At 35.6% G+C, this 13,615-nt stretch overlaps 1 protein-coding gene and 1 non-coding gene across 2 annotated transcripts in view; one reads left to right on the top strand and one right to left on the bottom strand.

Moving 5' to 3' along the window:
- The window catches only part of LOC138713405 (tubulin polymerization-promoting protein homolog), a 149,467-nt gene that overhangs the window by 122,608 nt on the left and 13,244 nt on the right, over positions 1–13,615 (top strand). The window contains exon 2 of the mRNA XM_069845488.1: positions 3,054–3,557. Coding sequence (XP_069701589.1) covers positions 3,055–3,557 — 503 coding nt within the window. The 5' untranslated portion in view covers position 3,054. The remainder of the gene's footprint in view (positions 1–3,053; positions 3,558–13,615) is intronic.
- On the bottom strand, positions 7,567–7,638 carry TRNAY-AUA (transfer RNA tyrosine (anticodon AUA)). Its single transcript has one exon. It is a non-coding gene; the product is annotated as a tRNA-Tyr (tRNA).

Here is a 13,615-nt window from a genome sequence, read left to right as displayed (position 1 = left end):
GAAATGTCATGGCTACTGTATACCCTCCACAGCATAATTATACTGTATTGCAGCAGAAGAATCGTAATATGCTGTAGATATTCCTATTAGTTAAAAATATCCATCACCCTCTTTCGTCCAAACGCGAGGATGACAGAGTCAAATGACGAAACATTGACCTACTTGGAGCAATCTATACCTTAGAAAATCCACAAAGTTTTCAATTCAGTACAGCATGTTAAGAGGAGTTCATTGTTGAGAGGTTCCATCTACAAAAAGTCATTTAACAGGAAGTTATATTACACCTTAGAGGTGTTCTAAAACAATCCATCATTCATTGTAACTTCATGAAATTCTTTCTGCCACTGGCATCAGCTGTCATCGAATGTCTTCAACTTCTTCTGCGAGTTCATTGACGACAGCTTCCATTTTCAGGAGATTAATAGTCAGGAAGTTACAACACTTCACCAGTGTTGTAAAACTCGTCAGTGTCAATGCCTCTCCATCGTTAACGTCACTCATCTTCGATAAGTCAACTAAAATGTCACCCGTGATGATTCAGCGATGAAATAACCATTCATTTCTTCAGGACTCTTTTTACTATTAAAATTATGCACGTATAGAGACAGTTTTTTTTTGCAGTAACCCGTGTTTTAATTTCTCCTTTATACAAAGTATGAAAAAAAAAAGTTCTCTGATTCTGCAAACATTCGATTTTGAGATTTGCATGTAGGCCTAAACACATTTTAAACGGTCATTCCCAAACGTTTTAAAAATTTAACTTGCACAGGTAGCGTGCCAACAGTATTTTTAATACTGACTTTCAATTGTTTCGCATATTGTTAATGTTGTTTTCCACCAGATGTCGTTCGCAGCAATCGCAACCGATCAATAAAGCGATTCAAACAATACCAGGTCTACTTACCCCTTAAATTGACAAAGTACTCTATAGGATACAGCAGGTTAATAGGCTATATTCTGTAATTTTAATAGAACGATAGAAAAAATTGGTAGGAAGCTCTGGTAAATAAATACACAATACTATAATATTGTACAACATATAAAATATGGACATTGCGATAGTTGTTTTCTTTACAGTCCGACACGGTTTAATAAACTAGTGTGAGAAATGAATTGCTTCAACATTCATTCTATTGATATTGTATAAAGAAAAATTTTTTAAAAAGCCTCCCTTAATAAGGGTTCAATAGATCGGCCTACTAATCAATTCATAATGAACAATGATTAAAAACAATTATGTGACAATTTGAAAGAAAAAACATTGAGATAAATGATAAGAAAACCTAGGAAATCATTTACAATAAAAAATTCTTGGGTACAAATGATTACTAATTATAGTTAAGGATGATTTTAACACATGAGATCCTATGGCATCAATCGTTGCATGAGAAATTTTAAATTGTTTAAGTTGATTTAAAGTTTCTCGCGGGATCGTGCCTCGGGCACCGAACATGAGTCCAAAAACTGTCCAATGTGTGATGTGGTATTGTGCTCCGAGATGCTGACAAGGCTCATATATTACTTAAATAAAATTAATAATGGAGTAGGAGGCATCAGGGTTGGGACCGGGGATCTCTGCAGTCGAATACTTTTATCACCGAACTATATTATCGCCTGCTTTTAATGTGATTGTTTCCTATTACAATGAGGGAGAATACAGCAGTGGAGAAGTCGGGGAATTGTCTCCATATCAACATAGACGAACGGCTGTCTAAAAAATAGCGTACGACATAGCATGTGTGTTAAATTATTTAATTTTGTTCGCAGGATTTACTATTTCCCTACTCACACATAAAACGCCTTTTTTTCAATATAGTACTTGTATAGTAAACAACTATTTTAGTATTGCTGATAGTGAAAAAAATGGTTTTGGACATTCCATCTGTCTGCCCGTCTATCTGTGGACAGCGATTTCTCCTAAACTGTGAACTCAGTTTATTTATATACAAATAAATTTAATACAGTCTCTTTCAGTAAAAAGTGTATGTATCATTATTTTAAATTAAAAACACAATGGGAAGTTAATCACAGATAAATCTTAACATTTTTCTTCGTGATATTGTATTATGTATTTAAACTGACAAATGAGATGATTGAGTTAATATCAATTGAAAATGTTTTTCTCAAGAAATTGAATACCGGTATATATTATTATGTACTGTTATTATTATTATTATTATTATTATTATTATTATTATTATTATTATTATTATTATTATTATTATTATTATTGTACATACCCAGAAACAAAATTTGGGCCAGCTGAATTTTCCCGAAGTTCCAGTTACAACATACTGCGCATGCTAATTCGGATGATTCAAATTTTGTTTCTGGGTCTGTACGTCTGTAAACCAAGAACATATCTTTCTCTTCATTTCAAGTACTTATTATGTAAGCAGATGAAACATATTTACATACAATTCATATATGAATAATGTACTCGATTTCACGGTCGACATTTTGTTAGAAGTGCGCAGTTCCCGTAAGAACATCTTATCCTAGCTGCGTTAAATATTTGATGGAATCTTTCAGATAAATTTGAAGCGACTGCGTTATATTTGCAATTAAATCTATAATACTTGGTATGATTTTCATGTTGGTACACGGGAAAAACGAACAATGTCACATTTCCATTAAAGGTGAGATAGTGATCTATTTCAGTATATTACTGCAAAATTTATTGATGTTTCTACTTGAAATGAAAGAAATGATGAGTGTATCCGTGGTTTTAATTCTTCTTTACCACTTTTGGTAAAAATAACACTAAAGTTTGTAGTAATACAGTGAATTAGATAATGACATCACCCTTAACAGCATTGTGACATTGTTCGGTTTTCCCGTGTACCTTCGTTTGTGTTCAGACTGCGTTTCATTTCAATCTTCAGACCTTTGGAAGAGTCTCTTAGAATTTTTTTTTTCATAATCATTGGGATGATGATAATTATTATTACAGTATTAGTAGTAGTATTATTGCTAATGTTATTGTAACTGTTATTGTTAAATAATGCATCTATCATTACCGCTGTTTTTATCATGATACTTGCATATTTCAGGATGGCGGAAACTGGTAATGGCCCAACTCTGGCAGAAGGAGTGCCTCCAATACAACAGCAGACAGGAGCGGGAGGTGGAGGTGGTGGCGGTGATGCAGATCAATTGAAGCCTGAAGAGAAAGGCGCTACCGCTGCAGTAACTCCCAATGCAACAGGAACAACCAACGCTACTGGAACACCCAAGGCATCAGGTACACCCAATGCAACAGGAACACCTAACGCTACTGGAACACCCAAGGCATCTGGAACACCCAACGCTACTGGAACACCCAACGCTACTCCCGTGTCTGGATCAAGCACTCCAACTGCTCCCGGCACGCCTCCTGGAAAATCAGCTCCCAGTTTCAAAGCACAATTCAAAGCCTTCTCAAAATTTGGAGACATTAAGTCAGATGGGAAACATCTCACCCTTTCTCAGAGTGATAAATGGATGAAGCAAGCGAAGGTCATTGATGGGAAAAAGATAACGACTACCGATACTGGCATCTACTTCAAGAAGCTCAAGTATGTACTGCTTCATTTGTAGCATAATGACGTCCTCCTTACTCAATGTTACTTGTTTTCAACTTGTTTCCTAAGTATTGCAGTTTTGTGAAATATTTTTCATTTCTAGCAACTGCCTTTTAAACATGCCAATGAAAATTTATATTCTTTTATAATTCAAGCTATTATCGTATGGATTTTATCTCAGGATATGTTTCTCCATTGTCTTCCTTCTTTGCCTAATTTTCGTGTATGTGGGCTTCTCATAACCTCTCTGCGAGAGTTCTTAATTGTTCACAATATATTTTCTTGTCCATTCCATCTCCGGGCTCCTTTTTAGTGGTCAGTCTACCTCTATTTACTTCATACAATTTTAATTATCGTTGGTTCCTCTTCTCCCTGGGAGTTTGTTCGTATAAATTCGTTATCTCACGAAATCTACTTGCGCATAAGGTGAAGAAGTAAATGGAGAAGCTTCCATCCCTAGCTACGCTTCCAGTTGCAGCTAGATAGCTCACTTACCCCCACCATAAGACACTTACCCTGAGCTATGTCGCATGCTTTCTTTTGGTTTCACGAGATAACGAATTACCCATAACTCGTAAAGTGTTTCTCTTAAGTTCAATCTGGAACTTTCTCATTGAAATCTTCTTATTGATGTGGTTATGTTATTTCCATTTAATTCAGTCTGATTTGGTTATCCGTTGGTTTCTCGTATTTTTACGCCAAAGTTTTATGATAGTTACATATTACCTTGTGGATTCCATCTTTAAGGCTTCTCTGTCATGGAGTCTTCCTCTTCCTGAGAGTGACTACATTAAATTCAGGATTTCTGTAGAGCGGAAGTAAACAAAAACACGTGACCGTGACGTGGCTGTCTATCCTGCTATTGGTTAAGCTCTCTAAACTGATATCAGAGCTTGGTTCATTCGTGATCTGATAATCTGTGAAGTTGGTTTTTTATGCACAAGTATCGTTAATAAAAATTTAATGTTTTACGTTTTTTGTTTAAATTATAAAAGTGTTTTATATATGTAAGTAACACAGTCTGCTGGACACTCAATTAAATTGTTATTTCAATTATTTTTATGGTTGCTTGGTCAAGTTTATTAATGCGGAGAAAATATTGAAGGTGGTTAGACTACATTAGTAATCAAATACAAATAAAATGCACAGTATTTAATCCAATATGTAGTGTTTATAACATCATATTTGACAAGTATGTGATGTAATAGACTATATATCATTTTTTTTATTTTATTGGGTTATTTTACGAAGCTGTATCAACATCTAGGTTATTTAGCGTCTGAATGATATGAAGGTGATAATGCCGGTGAAATGAGTCCGGGGTCCAGCACCGAAAGTTACCCAGCATTTGCTCGTCTATATATCATGAAGTGTAGTGCGGAGTAAGTTATAGTTTACTGTAATTTAAAAGCAAAACCTTTCTCACCAAAACTAATGTCAATATATTCAAACTATGGCAGTAAATTATGAACCTGGACTTTCCAAACTTATGTTTCTGATGAAAAACACGTCCGTGAAAAAGATTTCAACACGAATGAAAAGATACAAATTATCAATTTGTACAAAACTCTGTCGAATGACAATCCTGAGATATATGTGAAAGACATAATGGATAAAGTGGCGAGTAGGAATAAGGAGCGTGTACAAAACTCTGAAGGAACCTTAAAGTACTAGGGAGTCCGTCTGTTTTGGATATTCATCGGATCTTCATGTCTTCTCCAATAGAATTTCTCATCGTTGTGTATTACCTCATTAGAGTCTAACCGAACGTAAACAGTGTTTCCTTCACCCAATTTTGATATTCGTCAATTTCTTACATCCTCTTTGGATCCATATGTGATACGTCCACTGTCTAATGACAAATTGTTCACTTCTTTGAAGTCCACAGTACCTATGATAACTTTGGTTTTCGTGAAGTAGAATTTGTTTTGCTTTTTTGGTTGCAATAATACAAGCAGCCACATTCGATCCTCCGTTTCCCCGCATTGAAAATAAACTAAATTTTTAATGACATGTTCGTGCTTATTTCCATAGAAACTCTCCTCAGTTATTAATAAAAAATATGCATTGTTCATGTTAATTTCCATGGGGACTGTCTTATAAAGTACCAGTTCACTACAATAAAATTGCTGGATACAATCAATTGGCACCACATCAAAATTCTATGATACATAATAAGCATTAAAAAGACATGGACATCTTGACAGTGGACAAAAGTGTGCAAAGAACATTTTTATATTGGACATAGTGTACTGTGGACGTACATTTCTATGAACCTACTTCTCTGTGGCCTGCATGAAAAGTGAACATTATAATCTCTGTACATGTTACTCTGAAGCCCTAACCTCCACTTCTTCGTTAGCATGTTTTCTTGAGAGTTTCAGCGCAAGGTTTCTTTCTTAGTAATGTCCCTTTTTTCGGATAGTGACAAATTCAGACATTCCTTAGATCTGTATTAGAAACCGATATGCTCCTCGTAACCTCTTCGCCAGCGGTTAACTGCATGCCACCCTAATGTTTTATCTCGAGTGTTTTTAACAGTTATATTTTCTTTTCAAATAATGGTTAACGAGTGCACTTTTACACGTATTTACTTACTTTAATTTGGTTTTTCCTCATTAGCTTCTCATATGCCCTCTGCCGTAATTCTTCGTTCTTAATAGCAAATTGCCTTGTGAACTCTATCTCAAGATTTCTTCCTCAGCTCTTTCTTCTTAGACAATGACCAATCCACATTCTCTCTCATAGTTTGATTTTGGGTATCCATCGGCTCAGATCCATAACTCGCCACTGCTGTCATGTATCCTTGCGCGCCCATCTCAAAATTTCTTTCACACTAGTCTCCTTATTAGACAGTCCACTTTTACTTTTTTGTCTGATTTGGGTATTTATCGGATCCTCATATTCAAATTTCATCATTGTTGACACTTTTACTTGTAGGCTCCATCTCAGTATTTCTTTTAAAGTTGTCACTTCCTTCGTCTGAATTGGGTAATATCTATTGGATCCTCGATATCTATAGTTCCCAATGCTAAAACGTTTCCTTGTATCTACCTCAAGGCTTGTTTCACAACAGCCTTTAAGGCTTGTCCACAATCGGAAACAAGAACCAGAACGAGAACGGAAAGCGAAGAACATGAATGTGAAGATTTTTGATTCACAATAAACCGAGAACGGAAATGAATTTGCATATCGATATGCATATCAATAACAATATGTAAGTCGATATTTCGCATTCAGATGTTATTTGTGTATAATAATGGCGTTCTCTCATTAGTACAAGCCAGCCAACATAAACAGGTTAACCAACTTCGAAATTTAAGACAGAATATTTAAGAATTCAATTATGCACGTGGTAGTCTGGTCACATATGCACGTAGCATATATGGAAAGTGATTCTACTGAATTTCTTCGTTGGTTACAAGCAATGAATGGACAAGATATTATGTCACGGCCTGTATTCTACAAAATATACGACGACCAAATAGTTTTTGGATGACAACAGAATGAATATAGTATATTGTGATCGAAAGAACGGCAAAGTTGAAACTTGGCCAACTCTCTGTTCCCGTTCCCAGGCTCCGGAAAGCTTTTCGTTAATTCGATGAAAGAGTAATGGAACGGAGAAAAATTCTCTCCGGCGCCGGGATTTGAACCCGGGTTTTCAGCTCTACGTGCTGATGCTTTATCCACTAAGCCATACCGGATACCACCCCGGCGTCGGACAGAATTGTCTCTGATTAAGTTCCAACTCTTGGGTTCCCTCTGCACTACGTCATAGATGTCTATGAACATAGGACCGAAGTCCACACATGTGCTGAGGTGTACTCGTTATGAGTGACTAGTTGGCCGGGATCCGACGGAATAAGCGCCGTCTTAAATCACGAAGTGATTTACGCATATTATATATATTATTTTAATTTACCGAAGTACATATGATATTTCCATGCAGATATTCTGCGTCATCATACGATGAAAGAGTAATGGAACGGAGAAAAATTCTCTCCGGCGCCGGGATTTGAACCCGGGTTTTCAGCTCTATGTGCTGATGCTTTATCCACTAAGCCACACCGGATACCACCCCGGCGTCGGACAGAATTGTCTCTGATTAAGTTTCAACTCTTGGGTTCCCTCTAGTGGCCGCTTAATGGATAAAGCATCAGCAGTAGAGCTGAAAACCCGGATTCAAATCCCGGCGCCGGAGAGAATTTTTCTCCGTTCCATTACTCTTTCATCGTATGATGACGCAGAATATCTGCATGGAAATATCATATGTACTTCGGTACATTAAAATAATATATATTTTCGTTAATTGTGACACTTGTGAATGCTTACATTTAAATATATTTTAAAAGAAATTTCGTTCTCGTTCTCGTTTCCGTTCCCTGTTTATTGTGAACGGGCCTTTAGACTGTGAATAGTTCACTTCCACTTCGTTTCATTCTCCTCACAGTTTTTCGATGTTGACAACTTTACCAAATTGTTTTACTTCATATAGACCTATTCAAGTTCGGATCAACTGCTAACGAGACTAACTGAAATTTATGATGACCAGATTAATGTGGATGGTTATCTCGGAGTGCTTCCGTATTCTGTCATGAATTTCGGCATTTTTATACCATTTCATTATCATTGTCAACGAAGAAGTAATCTGCCTAGCCAAACTGTAACATTTCCTGAAGCATATGATACAATTATTTATCTCTCCAACTACTTGAACTGAAACGCGATTGTAGGATAAAAGTTCATTTACCAAGACTCGCCAAAGTATTCACCCATCGGCCTCGTCCATCTTGCGACTCTTCTCTCTCTGGTCTGCTATTCCATAATGATATAGTACTGATACTTGTTTTTGTGATTTGAATTTTAGTCCGCACAATCTGCAAATGCTCTCTGAGGGTCAAATAACGTAATTACCCGTGTTCTGTGCAGTTGAATATTTGCAGTAATATCTTTCACAATTTTTCCCTGTTATCGTATTTTCCATTTCTTGCAATGCGTCTCTATTTATCCACGGATCTTTCGACCTTAGAAATAAGCTATTCTGAGAATCTTTATCCCCCTAAAAAATGATGGTTCTCTGCCTGTTTTTCGTTCTCGAGCCTAGGTTCTCCGATAACCACTTTCACGCCGTCTTTACCATGACAAGCTCTCTATAAATTTGAAGAATTTCTGAATATGAAATATCCCATGCATTCTACGTCTGAGGCTATTTCCATAATTTAATTTATTGTAATACAATTATTTTTATTTAAATCTAGGCATAATTATGTTGTATACGCTTCTGTATGTCTGTTCCGGTCTGTCCATTCTTCCGTCCCGGTCTGTCTACTCGTTCATCTGCCCGTCTGTATCTGTCTCTACCTCTGTCTCTGTCTGTCTCTGTGTCTCTCTATCTCCGTGTCTGTCTCTATCTCTGTCTGTCTCTATCCCTGTGTGTCTCTGCCTCTGTCTCTACCTCTGTCTGTGTCTGTCCCTGTATCTCTCTATCGCTGTCTGCCTCTACCTATATCTGTCTGTGTCTGTCTGTCTGTCTCTATCTACCTCTGTCTCTCTGTCTGTCTGTCTCTGTGTCTCTATCTACCTCTGTCTGTCTCTGTCTGTGTTTATATTTGTCTGTCTCTGTGTCTCCATCTACCTCTGTCTGTCTCTGTCTCTCTCTATATATATCTGAATCTGTGTCTCTATTTACCTCTGTCTGTCTGTCTCTCTCTCTCTCTCTCTCTCTCTCTCTCTCTATATATATATATATATATATATATATCTGTCTCTGAGTCTCCATCTACCTCTGTCTGTCTGTCTCTGTGTCTCTGTCTATCACTGTCTGTATGCGTCTGTCTCTATCTCTTTGTCTCTGTCTATCTCTGTCTGTCTCTGTGTCTCTGTCTATCACTGTCTGTATGTGTCTGTCTCTATCTTCTCTATCTCTGTCTGTCTGTCTCTGTGTCTCTGTCTATCACTGTCTGTATGTGTCTGTATTTACCGCTGTCTGTCTCCGTGTCTCTCTATATTTTTATGTCCGTCTCTTCCTGTCTCTATTTCTATCTCCGTCTCTCCGAACTACCTATATCTATCTGTCAGTCTATCGTCTCCTTGCCTGTCTGTATGTCTGTCCGTCTACTGATCCATCCATCCATCCATTCATCTATTTTTATCTATTTATATTCTGTCTGTTCTTTATGTCTGTGTGCCTATTCGATCTAATCTATGTAATCTATTCTAATCCGTATAGTCTATTCTAACCTATCTAATATAATCTATATGTCTGTCTGTGTATTTTAATGCATTATACAAGCATAAGCATATTGGTCTTCCTTCGATCTACACTAGACTGACTCCCGCATTTGAATTCAGCACTACTCCGGAAGAGCACTTTCACAGTACATTAAAAACGAATATTCATGATATGCTGGATGCGATCCCACGAATTATCTTCCACGTCTAGCTAGTGTGTACATGGACACAGTCTTTATTTACTATGTTCTGCAATTTTTACAGTAGGCTAGCGGCGAAAATGAGCACATAATATTTTAAGACCTGCAGGAGTCAAGGTATCAATTCGATAGTCTGTGAGTCGAAAGGGTTTGTAGGTCTTGGAACATAGCCTCATTATTTAAAATTTAAGATGATATACCATTTAATGAAGTATTTTATTCACATCTAAATATGTGAACTTGGCAACTTACTAAACTAAATACATTTAATTGTTCATTAATATAAAGTAAATTTTTAAAAGAATATACGCTAATGTTTATATCATATTTCTATCTCTTAAAGTTTCACTATGAAGCATAAAACATTGTAAATATTCAGTCTTCCAAATAAACATAAAAAAAACCAATAAATACGAAATAATTTTAAATATATTACAGAAAGACAAAGAAGATTAGTGAGGGAATATTCATCTACTGTTAACTGTGTTGTTATATGTCACCGTTCCAGCTTTGATTCCTCCATTTTGATGTTCTACTTTTCGTTCATAATTTTGCTAAGCACTGCTGTATCCTGTCGTTAACTGAGTCAAATTCAAATAGCAGAACTGATATTGAACGCTTCACCGGAGCCTGACTGAGATGTAGTACTCGTGATTGCATAATAAACAGTAAACAGCATTGAGAAGTTGTTGCTGTTTACGTAACTATTTGTCACTACGTCACGTCGCGATTTTTAAATATTTACAGGGTCAACTAGCTTAAATACCCTAGAAATTCGATAGAGTCATAGTAATATGATTACCAGAAAATACATCTGCTGCCCACACATTGCATTATCGATTTCTATTGAACTGGTAAACAGAAAAGACTTGTGTATTTCCATAAGAATGTTGCAAAATAGCTTTAAATAGTGTATGACACCATCTGTGTACATACCTACACTTTGCTAGTCATTCTGTCACTTTGGACTGGGCGTTACACAAATGCAACGGTTGGAGCCATTAAATGAGAACATTTTCTGCCTTTTACGTCATACATTTCACAAAAATAGAATAACCATGAGGTATAATTTAAGCAGTTTTTTTAGTAAGAAGTGTAATGTTTCTGAAAAGGAATACAATATAAATTAATACTATTAATAACAGTATGCACGGAAGGTTCTCAGCGCAAAATTAAATTGGTAATTGTTTCTGATGGCTTCCTAATGAATTCCGGTGTTCGGCAAGGAGATGAACTATTTCCTCTACTTTTTCATTTTGTGCTAGAAAATTTATGTCAAAAAGTAAGAATTGAAAACTAGCTCTCTTAGTTATTGCTACCAACACTACAAGAAAAGAAATAATATCTATCTCCAGTCTACCTCTTAATAGATCTAAATAATACCTACAATTTCATCTATCAAAATACAATTTTCAAGCAATAGCTATTAATAAAGAAACATCTCCCACTCGATTAAATAATGCAATGAGATGTTTATTTAGTCTGCTATAAATTCACTGTACTGTGATATGCAGACTATTCAGTTTTACTTGACGAAACTGAAGATAATGTCAAGCAATTTTTTGCACTTCTGGTTAATGACATAGAAGACACTAGTTTAAAAATCAGTACTTTTAAATATAAATATATGAAAATACCAAGATATAACGGCTTAACCGAGCGAGGCGGCTCAGTGCAACACACTGGAGTCGCATTGGTAGGGTCCCGGGTTCGAATCCTGGTGCCGACCAATCTGATCGAGGTTTCTTCCGTGGTTTTCCTCGACTGAATATAACTAATTTTAGTTAAATAAATACGAATGCCGGATTGGATCCCAATTACCACGAAACGATAAACATAGTGTAACAACAAACATTCCCAACAGTAAACAGCAGACAGCCGCTATGTTACCTAGCAATTAAAGCGACTATAAATGAATGCAGTTGAAAAAAATAATTATTCAAACTCGCTTAATATAATATAGGCTATAACTGAGAATTCGAAAACGTTAAACAAATTAAATATTTTGGTTGTATTATTAATGACGAAAACCTATTTAGAAAGGAAATTGAGCATCGCCTAGAAATGCAAACAACACTCTTAAACATTTCTAGGTTGCAAACTCCTCTTCAGAACATTCCAGTTAATAAGGTGCTACATAACAATAATCCTATCTCTACGGTTATATTCAGCAGAAACCTTGGACTCTGATAAAAAATATAAAAATAGGAAAATCTCCAAGATCAATTTTTACTTTTTAAAACAAAATTTTGAAGAGGTTGTTTTGCCACATTATAGAAAATAACTTCAGGAAAAAAGAGAAAATTAAGAACTCTCTATAGACATACTGATACAGTGGTGTTGGCGAAGAGCCGAAGATTACAGCGACTTGGTCATGTTCTGCGTATCACCCTACCGAGAGGGCGTATCTCAAGCTACAATCTCTCCTGCTGCTGCTAATGCAGTTTTACAATTCCTTAAATTATGAAATGTATCCGAAGAGTAATAAATTTGCAGCGAAAAATACAGTATTACGATTTTCAGCAGTACATACGTAGGTGTACAGGTAGGTGAACCATAAGTATCGAGGGCTTAGCATGAAATTCAAGTAACCACAAAAATTGACATTTTTAGTTCTTTACACCAATCGATAATAAATAATTCGTTCTTCTACTTGGTCATAAAAATCGTAATTCAGTTCCGAACAGTCTTGTTTATCGTCGGCTTACAAGCGAAACATATTAATTAAAAAATATTAACTCAAGAAGATGAGGTTTTGAAAGCTCTTAACAAAACTGAATCCTCAAAATATTATTTTTAGCAAGTTGTTTCTCTTTATGTGTATTTAATTTTCTAATTCTAAGTTCATACACATACATTATGTACATTATATACGCCTTTTTCCTGAGAAGTAATATTTTTTACTTATTGTGTTTTGCTTGTAAACCGACGATATAATAAAATTCGTAACTACAAAACATGATGGTATAGTTCATGTGAAATAAGCGTATTGTATGTTAAGAATTTTGTTGTGAATAAAACATCGATTGCAGTTCCGTTAGTTTCACATTAAGGCCTTAATATAATTGATGAGCCTAACAAAGCCAAGAATAAGGACCAAGTGTAGACTCTACTGGACTGTACCCGAGCACGAGCATATGCTCATTTCGGGTATCTATTCAAATGTACCATTTCAAATGTAAATTATGAATAAATTTGAAATTTGAATTTTTTTTTTTTTTTTGTTCGATGATAAGCGCGCTATGCTTAGATTTGTTTCTTCAAATAATATTTTACGAGACGTAGGTCTAAATGCTAGTGTGAGACGGAAATCGAAGAAGCGACTCTGGCGAAATTACATCTTAAAAGGTTTCTTTTCGCATAACAGTATCGCTATTATAATGGCAGTGATGTTATATTCCAGCAGTTTGAGAAGTTTTATACGTGGACGCAGTTATTTTAAATTATTCATTTGGTATTGAAAATTGCAAGTAACTTATGGTTGGTAATTCAAAATCGCATTATAACATCTTCTATTATGAAATAATGTTATTGCATTTATTAAAAAGGTAAAGAAAAGGGTAAAGAATTAATGTAACTCGATTTTATTTAAAGTTCATTTTGTTTACCCTTGTCCTT

Source organism: Periplaneta americana, chromosome 14 (genome assembly GCF_040183065.1).
Source record: "Periplaneta americana isolate PAMFEO1 chromosome 14, P.americana_PAMFEO1_priV1, whole genome shotgun sequence".
Taxonomy (NCBI): domain Eukaryota; kingdom Metazoa; phylum Arthropoda; class Insecta; order Blattodea; family Blattidae; genus Periplaneta; species Periplaneta americana.
Note: the sequence above shows the minus strand (reverse complement) of the source record. Positions and strands in the feature narration are given on the sequence as shown.